This window comes from Acanthochromis polyacanthus, chromosome 14 (genome assembly GCF_021347895.1).
Source record: "Acanthochromis polyacanthus isolate Apoly-LR-REF ecotype Palm Island chromosome 14, KAUST_Apoly_ChrSc, whole genome shotgun sequence".
Classification (NCBI taxonomy): domain Eukaryota; kingdom Metazoa; phylum Chordata; class Actinopteri; family Pomacentridae; genus Acanthochromis; species Acanthochromis polyacanthus.
In genome coordinates this window covers 17,581,180-17,602,610 of record NC_067126.1, presented here as the reverse complement: position 1 = coordinate 17,602,610, position 21,431 = coordinate 17,581,180, and the positions used below count along the sequence as shown (strand labels likewise).

General features: G+C 38.9%; 1 protein-coding gene across 1 annotated transcript in view; it reads right to left on the bottom strand.

Moving 5' to 3' along the window:
- LOC110969391 (inactive dipeptidyl peptidase 10-like) overlaps positions 1 to 15,868 on the bottom strand; it is a 282,362-nt gene extending 266,494 nt beyond the window's left edge. The window contains 1 exon segment of the mRNA XM_051958998.1: positions 15,606 to 15,868. Within this exon segment, the coding sequence (XP_051814958.1) occupies positions 15,606 to 15,665 (60 nt within the window). The 5' untranslated portion in view covers positions 15,666 to 15,868.
- Between the last annotated feature and the right edge of the window lie 5,563 nt (positions 15,869 to 21,431).

Sequence of the window (21,431 nt, the reverse complement as noted above, 5' to 3'; positions counted from 1 at the left end):
GGCTTAGGGATCAGTGATGAGAAACCTACAGTAATATAGATGAACAATAAAAGTGTGTCATTTTTTGTTGAAGAATTATACTGTGGATATCCGAAGAGTTCTGTTGACTGGGAGGAACTGAATTATTGATATCTGAAATACATATACTACTGTTCAAAAGTTTGGGGTCACTATGACAATTTCATGTTTTCCATGAAAACTCACACTTTTCTTCATGTGCTAACATAACTGCACAAGGATTTTCTAATCATCAATTAGCCTTTCAACACCATTAGCTAACACAATGTAGCATTAGAACACAGGAGTGATGGTTGCTGGAAATGTTCCTCTGTACCCCTATGTAGATATTCCATTAAAAATCATCCATTTCCAGCTAGAATAGTCATTTACCACATTAGCAACATCTCGAGTTTATTTCTGCTTCATTTGATGTTATCTCCATTGAAAAAAAATTATTTTCTTTCAAAAATACGGACATTTATAAGTGATCCCAAATTTCTGAATGACAGTGTAAACTGACAGTTACACATACGTTAGTTACTTTAGTACTCTGTGGTCTCTCCATCAGAAATTCCATGCTCAGCAACCTTTGAGAAATGGCAGTGGGTTACATTTTACAGATGTGGTCTGTTCTTTTTAAAGGAACGAGCAGGGTTGAAAGGGTTAACGTATGAAAGTGGTGGAGAGCACTTCTCTTGTTGTATAAAGCCTTTTGTCGCTCCAGAGAACTGTGCGAAGTGTGATGAATTGTACTTGAAAACTACAAATTTGGAAAATGACAGAAATTTGTGGAATTGGAAAGATGTGAGCTTGTCAGACCTCTGTCCCCTTCTGCTCACCTCTGCCTGAGGTTAGCAGTTCCAGGATAGATTACACATTGAAGATCAAAGTCAAATCTCCTGCTAAGCCATCATTGCTCAAGTTGCATTGTGGGAAATTTAGGTGTCAGGCGTTGACAGGTGGAATTAAAAAAAGGTCTGATCTGGATCCTTTATTAACTCTCAAAATGAATCCAGCAGTGCTGCAGAAATGCAATGATATTACAACAGTGTTTCCTGAGATGACCAGTAACTGTATGTAAGACCGCTTTGGACTGACGGTCTCGCTTGCCTCTGTCTGTTTGTATCAGTTCTCTAATCACTGTCAGGATGTTAAAAAATCTTTGGTAAAACGGCTCTGGTCTGCGGCAATGTACCTTAATGCTCATTTTACTCCAAAATCCTGGGCTGGGAGCCATACACAGATATTTTTTCTTCCTGATTCCTTAGCTCGGCATGTATCTATCTTCACACACGCTCATTTCCACCTACACAGATTTTATGCCATTCTCACTTTTGTGCAAACACTTTTGTGTACTTGTACTCCACCTACACACTTACCAAATTTGGTCTAAAATATATCTGAATGAGCCCCAAAAATATTTGGTCATTTGCTTTTGGATTATTTTCCCACAGCTGTGTGCTAAAGTGTGTGGTCTCTCAGAAATAAATTATTCCAACTGTTTAATGCTTGTTTTTGTATTGTTTTTTTACAACAAAATATTAGAGCCATTGTAAGTTGTTAAAAAAAATCTGGAGCTGGGGAAGTTGCCTAATATTTAGAAAGCAAAGAATTAAGTCATAAAATTATGAGAATTCAGACATTCAAGATGAAAGTGAAAAAATAAATAAGAAAATAAATAAATACATTTTCTAGTTGAGCGAAAGGCTTTCTATGAAATACAGTGATTCAGTATCTGACAAATAGTGTCTATTATTTTTATCATTAACATCATATGACAGTGACATGAAAATTACATGAGGATTAAAAAATGGAAATAGTGAGAAAGAAAAGCACTCAGAGAACGCAGTACTTTGCCAAGGCTGCTCAGTTATTGTATGATTTCAGACGACTGAATTCTTTAAAAAAATTCATGAAAAAATATAATGTGGCCATTTAATATAGATGTACCCACAAACAAAATGACCTTGCGCTGAGCACAGGCATGTGTTATTCATGACCTAAATATGTAGCAGGCTGTGGGAATTGATGGGACTTGGAAACACCCCCACAATTTAATAAATTCTTCCTTATATCATTTCTGATGGACAAGCCCCGATAAGCCTGCAGTGATCAATTTGTAATCATGTGATCATCAGCAGGCAGCTGTCGTAGTGTTCACTTGTTGTCAAGGTTACAGTGATGCCGAGCCACGATCTCACAATGATACAGAAATCTTTAACAAATCCATAGATCCAGACCATTAGCCACATCACTGCCAAAATCTAATCACTTGGTCCTTGTGTCATTTCTGGTCTTCCCTGTAAATTTCATCCAAATCCATTAGTCTGTTTTTGAGCAATGTTGCTAAAAGTCAGACAAATAAATGTATGCCACATTCCTATACAGAGTAAATATTAATGAAACAAGTTTTTGATGTTTGTTTTGGATAAGTCATCAAAAAATCGCCTTTAGCATAATTGATAAATTACACATTACTTTAATCAGAATATAAGAACATTCCTGGACTATCTGAAGCACCGCACCATGTAGGTGGGATTAGGAATGTCACAATGGTGCTGGTTTAACTAGCAAGGCATCAGTTGATTTTAGTTTCAGCGCTACCGAGCCAATGTGGAATTTGATATGGCAACCATTTGAGTAGGCAAAAAAAACCTTCACCACATGAACCACAACCTTTAGAGAATAGGTCTTCAGAGGTCCAACTTGTTCTGATGATCAGAGATCCAACCTGATGCCTGAGTCAGACTGGATACAAATTTTACTAAGTCTGCTGGACAGGGTCCAGTTTTACTGCCACAGGCCTCACATCTGTAGGTCAACATGAGTAGATCCAAATGGATCCCAGCATGCACCAAATCAGCTTTCATTTATAATGAGGCCTTCATCTATAATTCATTGATAATGAAAGAAGATGATCCTATGTGGTGCAAGAGGTACTGACAGAACTTTTCAAAGACAGGAAAATTTGCCTTTGAACCATATAAACAAATTATTTAACTTCCCACGGCTTTACATCTGTTCTTAGTATCTTACTATGTTACAGTGTGTCCTGGTTTCCCAGATTTTGGATTATGTCTGATGATCCTCATCTCTATTCCAATTAGTAATGGCTGTTCTCAGGTGGGTCCTCTTTGGATCAGGTTTCTCTGTTTGGAAAATGAATGCGGTCAGGTCTTGAGTAGGTCTTCAATGGATTCCTTCTAGATCAGGTCCAAAAATGTGGACCTTATTAAGACCCATACTATCAAGTTCTCATATTACATAACATGCATTACTGTTCAAAAGTTTGGGGTCACTCAAACAATTTCATGTTTTCCATGAAAATTCACACTTTAATACATGTGCTAACATAATTGCACAAGGGTTTTCTAATCATCAGTTAGTCTTTCAACACCATTAGTGAACACAATGTAGCATTAGAACACAGGAGTGATGGTTGCTAGAAATGTTCCTCTGTACCCCTATGGAGATATTCCATTAAAAATCAGCTGTTTCCAACTATAACAGTCATTTACCACATTAGCAATGGCTAGGCTGTATTTATGATGAATTTAATGTTATCTTCATTGGGGAAAAAATGCCTTCTTTCAAAAATAAGGACATTTCTGAGTGACCCCAAAATTTTGAACGATAGTGTATATTATGAACACAAAAACACAGATCGATTAGTGACATTAATTTACAGAAATAAGCGATACATTTTTGACAACTCTAAAACTCCAGTTTGCATCTTCCATAGCCCCTGTTACGGTCACCAGTATTGGTGTGTCATTCCAGCTATTGACACCAGAGCTGACGACCTGCACTGCAATCTCCCCGCCCTCCGACCTTCCTGATAGGGCCACCCTCCAGCTCCCCTCCATCTTTGACCAACCAGATGCAGACAGCACCACACCTGCAGGCTATATACCTGCAACCATGCTGTTAGTCAGGGCGGCTAGTATTTGTGACCAGTCCGCCCTGGTGCCTCTCTGTGTGTGGTCATTTGTTTGCATTTTGATGAGTTCTGGTCTGTGGATATGTGTGGTTGGGTTGGTAGATACCACAGACCACTTTGGTCTGTAGACACTCGTGGTGAATGCTACAGACACTGTGGGCTTAGTGAAGAAGCCATTCGAGTTTTGAGTCTTCATTACGTGTGTGGTCAAATGTGTGAATGTAAGGCACCAGTTTTGTTTAGTTTGTCATTGCACTGTTGTATTAGTTTTTGTTACTGGTGGTGGGTGTTGCTGTTGTACTTATGTTTGGCTAGGGAGTTCAGTTGCTTTGTTTTGGGTTTAGATAGTTTGGGAAACTCTGTTAGCCTTCATTTGGTTTTTATTCTGTTCTTTGATTTAGCAACACTCACCAGTTTTGTGTTCTGTATTGTCACTCTTATGTTCCGTTGGCCACTAAGCAATAAATCCCCTCACCTTAACCAATAACATCTGTTTTTTTGTTGCATCCAGCCAACCCCTAGAGGTTGGATCGTAACAGTCCCATTTCCTCCATACCGCTGCTGCTACACCAGCCCTGCATGACAGTATGTTAACTATATTTAAGTTAGAAATGCAACAAGACCACAAAGTTTGTTTTCTGTTGATGACTTCTGAAAAATGGCACCAAGTCAATTTATGTTTTCAAATATTTTTCCTGCAATCAGGACAACCAGATAAGACAGACATATGGCCCTTCCATATGGAAACCCTATGAAAGATGAAAATGGTAAAGCAAACAAAAACAAACAACACCTGTGGGATACAAACACCTACCGTCCTCCTTATGGAGAGATTTTTTTTTTTTATAAAGCATCAAACAAGAATTTAACACCATATGGGTTCCTCTTTAGACACACAGATTTGTAAATTTAATGAACACTAACTGCATCCTAATCACTGAACTGTTACATGACATCCCTCCTGTCATAAAGTTCCAATACAAAAACGTACTTTCTTTAATGTACTGGAAGACTAATGACCTCGAAAAGATTTGCATAATTTGCTGCAGTGTTTGAGACATATCTGTTCATTTTATTACCAAAAACTTATGATCACTAAATAATAAAAAGCAGGAAATCACACTGCATCAAGAGTTTCTTGCTAGAGTATCACAGCACAATCACACCTGTGAAGTTGGGTTGTGCCACATTGGGGGGGGGGGGGGGGGGATTAATAATGTAGCATTTTGTTTTTCACATTATGGTATGTCTTTTTTTTTTCTTTTTTTTTTAAAGGCTGCACATTAGCTCAGTGGTTGGCATTGGTGCCTTGCAGCTAAAACATCCCCAGTTAGTGTCCCAGCCTGGGCCTGGGATCTTTCTGCTGGGAGTTTGCAAGTTCTCCTTGCTCATGAGTGGATTTTCTCCAGATTCTCCAGAATTCTCCCACAGTCCAAAAACATGCTGAGGTTAATTGGTAACTCTAAATTGTCGGTAGGGGTGAATGTGAGTGTGCTTGTTTGCCTCTCTAAATAGCCCTGTGATAGACTGGCGACCTGTCCAGGTGTTCCCTGCCTTCACCCTAAATCAGCTGGGATAGACTCCAGCCTCTTGCGATCCTAATGAGGATTAAACGGTGTATAGATAATGGATGGATGGCTCCGCCTTCCTCTAATGGATGGATTTTTTTTTTAAATGCAGCAGTGATCAGCAGATGATTTATTATTCTAGAATGATTAGGATGATTTTATAAAGAAGAACATCTACAGATTAAAAATGTATTTTTTTTAAGAAAGTCGAAGTGAATGAGAACCGTTTGGACACTATTCCATGTGGTGTAACACTGATAAAGGCATCTGAAATAGTTTTTTTGCTCTGGATATCACTCAGATCTGGCTTTGCACTTGTTACACAGATCTTTTTGGCGCTCAGTTAAATTAATGGCTTTTGTTACTTCCTGTGGTTATAACAGTTGCTGGGTTGCTGTTTTTGTAGCCAAAATGTTTCCAACTGACCAGAACTCCACGACTGTAAACAAAAGTACAATCAGGATTTTTTATTACTATTAGTATTATTTTGTTTCTTGATCGGTCATAAAATAACAGTTTTCAGAATTATTCACGGAGTCTAAACATTGCCATTGCACTTTCACATTTTAATAAACACAACACTGCTTTCACTTCTATGTTATGCAACATTCCTGCTAAAGTATAAATCTGCATTAGAATAAGAACATCCATGCTGAAACCATATGCCTTGCAGTCCTAATGAGTAGCCATTTTGGGCCTGACATGTTCCCACTTACTGACATTCAGAGACTCTGCTTTATCAGACAGACAATGTAGTTACTTCACTCCATATTATTAAAAGACAGTATGACATCATAATTTAATAAACTCTTCTGCAAGACTAAAAAAATAACACAGGACAACTCATCAGTCTTTCTGAGAAGCATTCACACTTTGACACCAATAATCAATAATTTTACTGAGCTCTTGTTGGAAGAAGTTGACCTCTAGTGACCTCAAGGAAAAACTTTGAACAACTCACACAAAATGTTCTTTTTTACATTCTCAATTAATTTTTTAGCATCTCATTTTTTTCCTCCTCAAAAAACAACAGCTTCTATTATGTTCTCAGGAGCAGCTACTTTAGATCTTCAAGTGGGAAGTCATTACACAGCAGTACACCTTCTATAGGTCCCACGAGTGCAAGTATAATAGCTTCTATCCTCTTAAATTTTATTTATTTTTTTTAACGGGGACAAATAAGCCTTCTCATGAAAAAGCTCTTATGCAAATGAGCGGGAGATATGTCTCAAGCACAAAACGAATTAGCAACACATCTATTACATATTCCTTGGTGAGGCTGGGGACTGAGAGATGTACTCAGAGGGGAGGATATATTGAGATCAGCTGCCATAGCTTTGTAATTTATAGACTCACCGACTCAAGAGCCAACGCAATCATTCTTATGAGCCTGATTCCAACAATCTATCACTCCCGGAGCGAGCCAGTCCCGAGCAGTTTTTAAAGCCTGTTTATGTGATAGATCTTCTGAACAGGGGAACGCCTCGCAGGTTCAATAACCCGCTAGCTGAGTTGTCGAGCATCCAGGGTGCTGAGTTAGGGAGATGAGAGCTGTCGGGGCCGTTTGCTGGCAGAGAGACGGCAAACAATGCCGGTCTTCCTGCCAGAGATAGGAAAAACCTCGAAGGGCTAGTGGATGTGAGCATGCTATTGTGTGCAGCAAGCAATGTGAAATAAAAATGAAAGTGAAGTGTTTTGGAATTCAAAACATCGTTTATCCAAGAAAAGGGACTCAATCTGTTTCATTCTTTAAGAATATTTGGCACCATTTGGCATAAATACATCATGCAATATGGAGCATCTAATACTAATCCTAGCCAGCATCCTTTGAACTGTTAAACAAATGTCATATCTGCTGGGATTTGGCTCGTCAGATTGAAGATAAACACTTTGAAAGATGGACATGTTTGGCATTAAACTGTTTAACTACCTCACTGATGTTTCAGAAGTGTAGGCATGACGGGAGAAATTTAAATCTAAGAGTTGTTTTTTCCCCCCAGACTTAGGACAGAGCTTGATTACAGCTCTGCGTCTCTCAGTGTTGTCCTCATTACTTATCTTTAAAATCGGATTGGCTTTCACTTCAGCTGCAACATAAGAACTTGTCAGAGTCCTTTATCTGAAATAAGGTTCTGTGTGAGCTGGATCAAAGGATGTCAGTGTTTAAACTCCCAATATATCTCTAGTGACAAAACCGCTCTATTTTGAGAACAGACTGTTTTATTGTTTACATGACAGACCATCCGGAGCATTTTTCTTTCCTCTTGGCCACTGTAATGCAGAGTAAATTCTTTGATATCATTGGGGTGAAGGGGCTTTTTAGATGATGATTTTTGTTCAGATAAAACTCATCAGTGTAATTTGCGATCAATAAATAGTTGTGTCCTGGGATTAAATTAGATTTCAAAAATGACATCTCACTCAATTTGCCCCAAAAAGAAAGAGTCTAGACAAAACATAGACACAGTTACAAGATAGGAAGCTGCTTTCTCAGATTAGCGGTGTTAGTTTGAGGAGCTGCCTGTGTCCAGACAATGCGTACAAACATTTACATGCATGAGGTATGATTTCTGACTACATTTTTAATAATGCCCAATGCTGAGTCCTCATTTTTCAGTCTGTATTTGTGGACATATTGGTAGATTAGAAGTCTGAATCTGAATTACCTATTATCAGCTCTGTCTTACAGTCTGTCTCTGCCACCTTTCTCTGAATTTAAAACAAATATATTTTTATGTATAATCATGTACATCTGAGATTTTGATGTCCTCGAAGGTGAATTTAAATAAATTCACAAGTCCAGATATATAATAGAAGGAGCCGAATTTTTTTTTATGTGTTTTCGGATTGCCATGCGGAATACCAGCTGCTTTGGAACTATTTACCCCACTGATTCCACAGCAGGCTTCACAGCAGCATGGTGCTTAGCACGGTCGCCTTGCACCTTGAAGATCTCCAGTCTGCGTCCTGCCTTACTGGGATCTTTGGTAATTATAAACTGTCCATAAGTGAGAATGTGAGTGTGATTGATTGTCTCTATATGTAGCCCTGTTATAGATGATGGCTGGATGGATGGATGGATGGATGGGTTACCTGGTCAGGAACATGAATATATATTTTTTACCTTCATAGCCCAGCACCGTCATAACTCTGAAGCAATGACAGTAAACACATCACAGTATGCGAAACTGAACTCTCAGTCTGCAGATTCGGAGGCACTACAATTTATACAACAGGACACTATGAAGCAGGAACAGATGTGTCTAAAAAAATGAGGGTATACATTTCAAAGGTTTGGTTGTGAACTTCCATGGGCTTTTATGCATCCTGCTGCAGAAGCTGCGCTCAGTCAGGCTTCTATAGGAGAGTGATTTTATCAAGCAGAACCTCTGGTTTTATGAAAGACACTGCTGTGCCCACTGCTTAAAGACTTCACATCACTTCAGTTTTTAGTTGCATGCTTTTTGTCACTCAAGAACCTTAAAAGTGATGTGACTATAAATGGCTTGAAGGTAGTGGGAGTTGGATACAGCCGCGCGCTCATACTCAGATGTACTTTATCTTGTCATCATGAAACAGGATCCTAAAATTGGTATTTCATAAAAAACAGGCTCAGTCCTTTTGCACTTACATAAATCACTGGCTGTCGCTCTAACCCAAACTTCCAGTCAAGATCTCCACCGAGTAAGTCAGAGTTCACAATGTCACAGCACAGCTTGAGAAATGTAGCACCTTCTCTTTGATGACCTTGTACACCCATTACCGATGAAGTAAAGGAGAACTGACACAGCTCCTTGCTTTTCTGACTATCCTGGTTTATAGCTGCAATCTGCATGTGGGTGGACCTGACACTTCCATGACACGAGCCTCAGCTCAGCCGCATCCAGCCTTGTTAAACTCAGTGAGACCCCAGGAGTGAAGGCCCACGAAAAATCTGCTGCCTCCTCCTAATTGGATTTCTTATCTTGGTTTGTGGCATAAGGACATGGCTATGATTTGAAGAGGGGGCATTTAAGAGGATAACAGAGACCCGTTAAGACCTCAGCACCAGACGACGGGGGTCAGACACGGAGAGATTAGCGGGAGTTTTTTGTGTGACACAGAGGAGTTTTGGAGTGCTTAATCCTGACTATGATCCCTGCTTGTTTCACTGATTTCCGAGACAGGTTCACTGTAAGCTGAAGGCAAAGTGCATCATGCCGAGCTGCAGCAGATGCCTCGGGGTGTCAGGCACTCGAAAATATTGCTCGCTGCAGTTATAATTTTCAGAGATTTTATGCAATATGGGTTGTGAAAGCAGCGCGCAACCCCAGCTCCAGTTGCACAGGAAAAAAAGACAGACCATGAAAAGAGGAAATTGCTGCTCGTAGAGATTCAGAAATTGTCTTTTGGGAAGCAGACTCTCCTGCAAACCATCAGGACATCAACACACGGCAGCCCTCTAGGCAACAGAATATGAGGCTGAATAATCTCAAGGAATGTAATTCAGGCTCTGTGTGTTGTCACTGTAAGACAACCTAAAAGTAATTTTGGCTCAGCTTGTGGAATATTGTGCCTTTTATATTTGCTCAGTGTTCACAATCATGAAAATGTGTTTCAAGGTCTGCAGATGAGAATGTCCAGAATACCATGATCACTTTTGTCATTGTGTCGATGTATATGTCCTTACATCAGCTGCAGAAAAATCCAGCAGGAGAAAAAATGCTTTAAAATGACTGAGCTGCGTACTTTTTCTAAACTTTGGTCTGTCACTTAAATCAGCTGTCATTACAGACACGTGGATGTGACACTGACTAAATTCAACAGTTAGATGCTGTCGTGTGTCTGCATGACAGGAAGTTAAAGTGAGCTGAACAACTGTAATTTCTGCCTTGTCTCTTTATTTTTTTCTTAGGCTGCGAAACCCAGTTAGCTGTTTTTTGTCTGATTACCTTCACTGATCCCCATCGGTTTAAAGCAGGCATTGACTCTGTAATGACCCTCCTTGTCATAGTGACAGTTTGTAGATAGTTCTAGTCAAACTGAGGGGATGAGTCGCTCTGTGTAACTAAAAGTAAGAGGTAAGAATGTTTCTTAAATGGTCTCATGCACAGAATAAGATTTAACCTAACGGAGTAGAAGCATATTTAAATATTATACGTCTTTGTGTTACATGGTTTCCGTTGGTAGCTACAGCTGAGATGAAAACATACAAAGCAGAAAATGTCTCGGTGTCAATACTTCACCAGTAAGTGATATTTGGATCCAATATACACTACCATTCAAAAGTTTGGACACACCTCCTCATTCAATGCTTTTTATTTATTTGTATTGTTTTCTACATTGTAGATTAATACTGAAGATGAGCACTTTTTTTATTAACAACATCATTCCATATGGATTCTTTTATAATTCTGATGTCTTCAGTGTTAATCTGCAATGCATAAAATAAAACAAAAACCACTGAATGAGAAGATGTGACCAGACTTTTGACTGGTAGTGCACATTTGCAGTAAAAACAAAAGTCTTGGTGTCAAAATTAAGAATAACACAAACTCCAACACAAAACCTACATGAGGTGTTTGTATTTATTTATATTGGACATTGGTTTAATTAAAAGATAATGTTTCAAAATTTATCTTTCAGTGTGAACTTGCGTAAGACTACAGATGGCGAGAAAAAATAATGATACCTGTAATCGGAAATATGCTGAACATTGGATACTGTCAGTTGACCATGACGGCACTCATCAAATTCCAAAACACAGTTTGTAATACTTACAAGAAAGCTGTAACAGCAACAGTGACTAAATATTTCATTTCAACCATTGCAGGCTAAACTGTAAAACTTGGTTTGTCTTAATAAGTGATTAATGATGTCATGGTTCAGTTTTTTGTTGGTTACGAGAGTCTACTGGATATGAATTTCATCATCTGCATAAATCTGTGAAGGTCTGTGTGGACCTTGTACAGACAAGCTCAATATTTAGGAATAACCTCATGTGGATGGGCCCAAGATGTAAACTGGTGTATGTGCAGTATTTAGTCCTGTACTTCTTACAATGCTTTTAGTCTGTGTAACAATAAAGCTCGTCTAACTTCACTGCATGTCCAACTATGCAAGCTGGGTCTATTGAAACCCTGATCTCAACCTCTCTAGCACCATTTTGTATCAATCTGAGTCATGCCAGACTTCAGTGGATGTGTAGCGAAGACATTTGATGTCTTCACACATTGGGAAAAGTGTAAGTGAAGTTCTTAATATTCCTGATGGCTCACTGCCCGAGTACACTGTGACAGGTTGGAGTATGAACCAGCAGGGCAGCAGGACATCACCTTAGTAGGAACATTATTACACGTCTGCTTCTTTCCCTGCTTTGACATGTCTTGTGCTACGCTGGAAACAGAATGAGATATGTGAGAGCAGACACACGCTATGATCATGCTGAAAATGCAGCGTCTTGAGGTTTTCTTCACAGTAACATTTTTTTCCTTTTACCTCAGTTAGTGTGGTTTATGTGTGAGTATACACTGTTTCCTCCCTGAGAATGTGATCAAAAGTGGCACATGCACCCTGCTTATCAGCAGCATTTCCCATGATATTCTGATTCCTTGATTTGTACATGAGGGCCATAGCAACATTTTAAGTTTGCTGCCAGCTGTCTTTAGTCACCAAAATTCAAACTGATGTGTCTCACCATTTCCCTCACAAGTGTCTTCTTGCATCTCAATCTAATTATCACATAGTGTAAATGGGATTTTAGTTAGCTGCAATAGAGCTGCATGATTTGAAAAAAATACCTAATTGCAATTATAATTTGATTTGCAATATTCTTTTTTTTTGGTCAGGCTTCAGCTCATTGTTTACTGTGTAACAGCTTGAAAATACCTGATGTAGCATTGCCACAAGAGATGTCATCAGAAGTGTGACTGTCACATAAGGAGGTTGCAATGGATTTGTGAAACAATCAACACCATAGTTTTAAATCCTGGGCCAGATGGATTGCAAAATGTACGACTTTTGGCTATTAAATGATAAGACGGGGCTTATGTCAAGTCACAGCACAGTGTGCATGATAAACCACATACATGTTGATCACTGGGAAGCCTGCACAACCCCTGAAAGTTTCAACCTGCTCCAATTACGTAAATAAATGTGTATTACAGCATTGATCTCATTATTTAACAGTTCCATCTGTGTATCCTAAATTACAGTCTTTGTAATTTGCTCACTGCAAAAAATATACACTATTCAAAAGTTTGCGGTCATTTAGAAATTATCTTATTTTGAAAGAAAGGCAGTTTTTTCAATTAAAATAACATTAAATTAATCATAAATCCAGTCTAGATATTGTTAATGTGGTAAATGACTATTCTAGCTGGAACCGGCTGATTTTTAATGGAATATCTCCATAGGGGTACAGAGGAACATTTCCAGCAACCATCACTCCTGTGTTCTAATGCTACATTGTGTTCACTAATGGTGTTGAAAGGCTCATTGATGATTAGAAAACCCTTGTGCAATTAGCACATGAATAAAAGTGTGAGTTTTCTTGAACAAAAAATGAAATTGTCGTAGTGACCCCAAACTTTTGAACAGTGATGTAGATATAAATTGTTAAGCACTAGTTGCAAAGTCCCCCTTTTTTCAGTTTAGACTTTTTCACGTTGTTCAGCTAAACAGAAAGGAGCTCTTCTTTACCCTCACATTTTAATTTGTGCAAGTATAGGATGCGTACAAATGCTTTCTTTCGTTAGTCATTCATTGACAAAAGAGAGAAGCAATTCAAGGCAATATGAAAACAATAATTTCCAAACTTCTGAATGAAAAGATGCAGAAAGAAGAACAAACTTATGTAATCTGCCCCTTTATAACAAACAATCAGTGTACAATGAGCATTAAAAACAAACAAACAATAAACAAAATGACTATAAAGTCTGAGAAGCCTGCACAGCCACATTCACTCATATCAGAGTTTTCTCTCATAACAAACGCTACGATACTCTTACTTCACTTCTTTTAATTTTAATGTGCTGGTTTTAAATATGTTTTTAAATCTTGTGTGCGATTTAGATTCCTTTGATTCCATACCAAAATCTACTATGTCGTGAAACTTTAACAATTTGAACTGAAGTAATAAAAGGTTTGTTTCTTCTAACCGCAGATGCAAGGCCACAGTCTGTTTTCCAGTCCGCAAGCACGAATTGACCTTTTACAGCCAGGCTGCTCACATCTCATACACACCAAGTTCATTTTTAAACTATGCTCTTGGGAAAGTGGCAATATTCTCGTTGTAACATGCACAATGTTTTCCCTGTGCATCAAGGGATTACTACATTTCAGGTATGCTCATTTTGGGTTTTCCGTCTGAATAAAGCTGCTTGGATAATCTGTCTAATCTGTTGGCTGCTTTACAACATGTGTGATCATCCAACCAATTGTGTTTCCCTTTTTCCTGGATCTCAACAATTAATCTAGTGAGAAAATTGTCGTCAAAACATACAGAAACCGTGATCAAAACTGCTAAAAAAATTAAATAAATGAAAATACAGCAGTTTTTTTTTTACAGCATCCTTTAAATTCAAAAGGTATCTTGGGATGCTGATATCAGAGGAAAAGACACACCATCCACTTCAGCCCTACGCAGCCAACTAACCTGCAGCAATGAAGGTTGAAACACTAAAAATAAAATGGTTGAAAAGATCCTGAGGAGAAAATGTGCCAAGATGAGCTTCATACTGCCCTGAATTAGAATTTTTTTGTACATGTTAACCTCAGCATGGTGCATCCCATCATGCCCTGCCTTACAAACATGTCCAGTGTGACAGCAGCAGCGGCCTCATTTTAAACACAGCACAGTAGGTTTTATGAGCTCCTTGTTTTGTGGAAGGGACCAGATGGAAATCCGTGCACTGAGCTACATCAGCACCACAAAGTCAGATGACATATGAGGAGCTGGAATCAGCAGAGGGGTCACAGAGAAGGAAGCAGCATCAGCAGCGCACACATGAAAAACCACAAGAAAACAGCATTAATGATCCTAATTGCCAATCTCATATTTTCACCAATCCTTCATCCCAAGTTACTCCGCTTAATTCTAAACATTCGGCCTCGTATTCCAAAATTGAAAGCCTTTGGGACAGCGGGAAGGAGGATCGATGAATTTGCCCCAAGCTAAATTTCTCTGGTGGGACTTCGAGGTTGAAAAGTGATGCAGAACCCGCGGCAAAATCGATACTGCTGTTGAGTCACACACGCACACAAACGTGCACGCACAGACACACACACACTGCATGAGACGCGCGCGCACACACACACACACACACACACACACACACACACACACACACACACACACACACACACGTTTCACACTCCTTCAGTCCGGCTTGAAGCGCGCTTTATGAAGACAATGCGGATGCCGCCGCGCACACACGTTCCGCGATCGTGACTGGAACAGAAATCGGCGCTACCTGTCCTCTCACTGTTACACCTCATCTCTAAAAAACACACACCTCTCGCTGCCTCCTTGCAGCCACTTCAGATTACTGGTTGTAACAACAGGTCGGGATCAGGATCACCTCCCGAGACAGAACACGGTGAAGTTAAGCAACTGATGCACCTTCAAAGACCGTCAAAGGCGCAAATGTTTCGCAAATTTGGCTGGCAGTAATCAATTGGAGATGACAGGCAGAGACAAGTCAGTGCTCTGCTTGAGTGAAGACTGTATTATATATTTTCAGCACAAACAGACGATATAACAATAAGCAGCACGACGTGATAGGAATGAAATCTCGCCACTGCGCCAGTGTTTGACTCCTCATCCAACACATTCACAGTGGACGTGGAGAGCTCCCTCATTCAAACACGACCGGGGGAATCACGTTAGTGCTGTCTCATCCAAATGTTTCAATAGGAGTCCTAACTTAATGGGTTTTAACAGGGATGCTGGCATGCACATCCACTGACCATCTCCAAAGTGCTGTGCGTCAATGCGCATACCCGATCGCCAAACCCGCACCGAAGTTTGGAGCTTTCGTGGAGCTGCTGCTCACACAGAGCAAAAAACAACACACTTAAGTTGATGACAGCGGAGGAGAATCGTCCTCACAGCTTACCTTAATGGCCTTTGTAGACTGGCATTTAACTTGATGCGAGACGGTGGCGGTTTGGTTCATCTTGGGACGCAGACACAAACTGCCCTCCTATCCAAGTGAGACAAAAACAGCTGTGGAGAGAAGCAGCGCCAGCCGTCCGGTACAACTCTATAGAGCGGACTGATCGGTGTTGTCGCTCTTTGTTCGGTGTGCGGCTGAAGCGCGCGACCGCATCTGACAGCTACTGTAGGAGCCTCGCGCAGCGCAGCGCAGCGCGGTAGGTAGGGAGGCAGGTGTATGTGCACAAATGGCCCGTGGTGACTGGTTACCAGGGGCGACCGCAGACAGCCTTACATACGGGGGCCAAAAGACAGTAAAACTAGAGCTTCAATGTCTAAAGTGCCAAATATAATTCTCCATATCTGGGGCACATTTCAGAGAACTGACAGAACACAACAGATGGATGTAGTCACTTTATAAATAGATGATTTTAGTTCATGTATAGAACACGTCATGCAGCTGGTAAGTCAGATGTGGAGGTATACTGTACAGGCAAAAGCACCACTGTACATCTATGTTTCCACTGTGTCTAAATGGCAGCATGGAGCAAAACTTATTGTACCAGCATATTTAACATGCAAGAACTACTACTGGATCCAAGACTAAACCACTGTAAGAAATAACCATCACAACAAATTGTTGACTTTTTTCTTTTCAAAATATTATCAGTTGGCAACATCTCCACACATAACAGATCATTATTATTTTAAGAAAGTTATTGTTAAATTGCATAACGTGTAAAAAGAAAAAGCAAGTCTTATATACAAGCAGCATTTTTTGTTTGACTGACAGACATGAGGTTCATAATTATTCCGTCTATTAAATTTGTACAGGCAGAATTGGATTCTTTTGACTGGGGTTCCATAAGGCTCCAATACACTGGTGCTTTTAAAATGTAATACTTAAAGGAAAATCTGAAAATCATCATATAAAGTTATATGGAACACAGTGATTGACAAGGTCATGAAAAACTGAAATGATAGAATAACTGTGACACAAGACAAATGTATAGTTTTGGAGTACCTGTGGATACCACAGTCAGTAGGAGTAAGCTTTAATGGAATCTATAGTTCTAAACGCATACTCTCACTCACTCATTCACACACAACGAAAACACTGTGCAGTATTGATCACCAAAGAACCCCAGGGCCAATAAGCTATGGGCTTCTGTTGACACATCTCCCTGTGCAGCTATGTAGACTTTAAAGGGCTTTAAAGCTGGGCTGGTTACTATTCTTATACAAAGGATAGATCTAGTGAATATATGTGAAAGAGTATTATGCACAATTACGATAGTGATGATTCATCCACATTGGAGGATATTCCTGATGTGGATTTTCCTCAGTTATCTGATTATAAATGTTCAAATAGGATGAATGATATGGATCCAGATTATAATATTTTCAAAAATATAAACAATTGTGCATACTACACAGACACTACATTTAACGAAACAATTAAATTGGACAACAAGCTATCACTAGTTCATTTTAACAGTCGGAGTCTATATTGTAATTAATTTGTATCCTCTAATTACAGCACCAACCAGAATAACAGCCCACAGTGCTACTTTAATTGATAATATATTTTCAAATGTTTTTGATGATGAAATAGTTAGTGGTTTATTAATAAATGACATTAGTGATCACCTTCCTGTCTTTATGGTGTATGATGCGAATTACAAAACAAATAATGAAAATTGTTTTAACTACTGTAGGATTAAAACAGAGCAATCATTGAAAGATTTAAAGAACGATCTAACCTCTTGCAATTGGGACTGTATTTATGATAAGTCAGATGTAAACACAGCTTACAACTCCTTTATGGAAATCTTTATTTCACTTTATGAAAAAAAATTGTCCAATTAGAAAATGCAGAAAGAAAAATGCTTCAAATACTCCATGGATAACTAGCGGGCTGGTAAATGCGTGCAAAAAGAAAAATTATTTACACAAACAATTCTTGAAGTACAAGACTAGTGAGGCTGAACAGAAGTACAAAAAGTATTAAAACAAATTATTATACTAAATTACTAGATAGTAAAAAAAAAAACAATATTCAAAGTATGTGGAAGGCGGTGAATAATATAACTGGGCACAGTTCAGCTAGCCCGTGTTATCCAGAGTATTTTGTGGAAAAGGACTTGGTTATTAGTGATAAAGAAGAAATTGTAGATAGATTTAATAATTTCTTTGTGAATATTGGACCTGAACTTGCTAGAAATATTCCAAGTGGCAGTGAACAGTTCTGTAATTTGATTGAGACAAATCCAAAGTCAATGTTTCTTACTCCAACTAATGAGGATGAGGTATTGGAGACTATAAGGAAATGTAGTAATAAAATATCACAGGATGCTAATGGAATAGACATGAGAACAATTAGGCTTGTGGCTGAAGCAATTGTTAAGCCACTCACACATATTTGTAACCTGTCATTTAAATGTGGACAGTTTCCCTCAGAAATGAAAGTAGCTAAAGAAATCCCTTTATTTAAATCAGGAAACAAACATTGTTTTACAAACTACCGGCCTATCTCCCTTTTGCTGCAGCTCTCAAAAATACTGGAAAAATGATTCAATTTAACCCTAGAACACTAACGTCGGGTGATTTTCACCCACACAATTCTTGTCATGTGATTTTCATTGTGTTGCCATTGTCTGAGTTTCATGGGTCCTTGGGTAGCTTCAGGCTGCTCACTGATGTTATTAATTCTATGTTTGTTTCCCTCCTCCCATCTATGGTTTTTTCAAGAGGCATGCGTTCGGGTGATTTTCACCCGACTTTAGTGATAGAGAGTAACATATTTTACGGGTGGAATTTACCCGACGTTAGTGTTTGTGTGTTTAAATTAGGCGCTCTTTGCACTTTTCAAGGAAAACAACATTCGGCCACATTCTCTGCCCCATTTCATCCACAGCTGTCATCCTGTCACAGGCTTGGTTACTCTGGCATGCTAACAAGTGAGTGACATGTAGCTAATGTTAATTTATATCTATTTATTTATTTACATTTATATCTCGGGAAGCAGGTGACACAGCCACAGGGTACTCAAAGTCTTGGCCATTATTTCACCAAGCAGCTGACCAAGCAATATCACCAGACAAACAGGAATGTGACCACTGATAATTGGTTCACATGTGCCACTGGCGATCGACCTGCTGGAGAACTGTGGCATGACCCTTGTGGGGACAATGAAAGCAAACAAAAGAGAGATCCCGCATGTGATGAAAGATAAAGAAAATTGCATACCAGACTCCAGTACTTTTCTTTTCACCAAAGACCTAACTTTGGTGTCCTTCTTCCGTGACGACACTTCAAAAAAGAAGCTTGTCCTACTCTTGTCATCCATGTACACACGACCAAGTATTGGACCCACTCACAAGCCTGAAGTGATCGAATTTTACAACCAAACGAAGGGAGGTGTTGATACTTTCGACCAGATGTGTGCTCAATACGGCTGTGGAAGAAAAACCAAGAGGTGGCCAACTGTGTGTGCTATATGGCATGATGAATGCTGGTGTGATAAACTTATGGATCATTCACAAGGAGAATGCCATGAAGAGAGGTGACACACAAATGAAGAGGAGGCAGTATATGCAGGCTTTGGCAATGGCACTCATCAAGCCATGGGCAGAGCAGAGGCTCCCCACTTCAAGTCTGTCACGTCAGCTCAAAATCCTCATCTGCAGCGTGTGCGACATCCCTACACCTGGCACTCCTGCGGGTGAGGTTGGACCAGTGGCAGCAGAAAGCGGAAGTCCCTTAGTGAGGTGTGCTGACTGTCCCACAGGCTCGGACAGCAAGACACGACATGGGTATCATGTCTGCCGTCGACCAGTGTGTCCTCGCCATTACTACCCTGCCTGTACCAACTGCATGTAAGGCATAAGGTAAGTTAAGAGTTATCCCAGAATTTGCATGTAATCCTTAATTAGTATAATGGCTATGAATAAACATCAGTTAATGGTAATTTCCAAGGAAATTCATATAGTAAAAAAAAATGTGGTCATTTTTTCCCTCTCAAAAAATGCCATTTTTTGTCTCTCTCTCCCACAGTTGTCAATGATGCAAGAAGACTGTGCCTTCACCAGACAAGGCTCACATGTCCTAGGAATGGGTGGACCAAAGAGCAAGTTTCCAGCTCCATTTTTTTTTGTTCTGAAATTTATCATTCAGGATTACCTGTTTTTTCAATAATTTTGCTGTCTTTTTAAAGGGTCCGCCATGGTACCTTTTTTTAAATTTATGTGATATTGCATGTTTTGAAATTAAAGAAGAGTACTACAATTTGGCATACAGTGTTGTACTTTTACATAAATTGATGAAAGCTGTATTTTATCCAGGATATTATATCGGGTAAAATATACCCAACGTTAGTGATGGTGTTACTTATTTTAACGTTAGTGTTCTAGGGTTAAGACTTCTCAGTTTTATTGGAAAAAATAATTTGCTATCCAACGCTCAATATGGCTTTAGACAAGGACGATCAACATCACTTGCTTTAATTGATCTTGTGGAGGAAATCACAAAGTGTATTGAAAAACATAAATTTATTATTGGAATTTTTATTGATTTACAGAAGGCTTTTGATACAATTGATCATAAACTGGAAAAATATGGTATTAGAGGAATTCCACATAACTGGCTAGAAAGCTATTTGGAAGACAGGCAGCAGTTTGTACAGATTGATCAATATAAATCTCTAAACCGGAGCATTTTTTGTGGGGTACCACAAGGTTCAATTCTTGGGCCAACATTGTTTTTATTCTACATTAATGACATTTGTAAATTATCTAAAATCATGAAATTCATACTTTTTGCAGATGATACTAATATTTTATGTTCTGGAGAGAATTTGGAGAATCTTCAGAATGCAGTAACTCAAGAATTGTGCAAGTTAAATAATTGGTTTAACATAAATAAATTGTCTCTGAACTTAAAAAAGACCAAATTTATGCTGTTTGGGAAACGGAATAAGGATTTACCCGTGCAAATTACTGTTAGTAATACAGTTATTGAAAGAGTAAAGCAAAATGTGTTTTTAGGTGTAATCATTGATGAAAGGCTATCTTGGAAGCCTCATAAATCATTTGCGTTCGAAAGTAGCTAAGTGTGTTGGTGTGATGAAACGATGTAGTCTGATGCTTACTCAGAGAGCTTTATTTATCTTGTATCAGTCCTTTATAATGGCATACTTGAGCTATTGTATTGAAGTGTGGGGAAATTGTTACAAAACTAATTTGTTACCTTTAGTTACTCTGCAGAAACGAGCCATCAGAAGTGCTCATAAAGTGAAGTATAATGATCACACTAATCCACTGTTTCTTAATACCTTTAACTTAAAATTACAAGACTTAATAAATTTTAAAACAGCTCAAATTATGTATAGAGCATCAAAAAATTCATTGCCCAATAACATCCAAAATTTATTTCAAAACAGAGATGCTCTTCATAAATATAATCTGAGAGGAATTGATAAATTATACCAGCCCAAAGTAAAGACAACCCTAAAGTCTATGTGTATCTCGATGAAGGGAGTCATATTGTGGAACAGCCTATCTGAAGAAATTAAAGCTTGTAAAAATTTTGTTAGGTTTAAAATCACATTTAAAAGATATATAATGGAAAAGTACCAAGAGGAGACGATCTAATAACGCAGCCATGAACAGACTCATGCTCACTGTGTGTGCATGGGCCTGGGTATGGTTGACATTACTTTGATGTTGTACATATAAATACTTGTGCAAAGGGAGTAGCCAGCAAGTTTTGCTGCCTGCTTCTTTTGGTT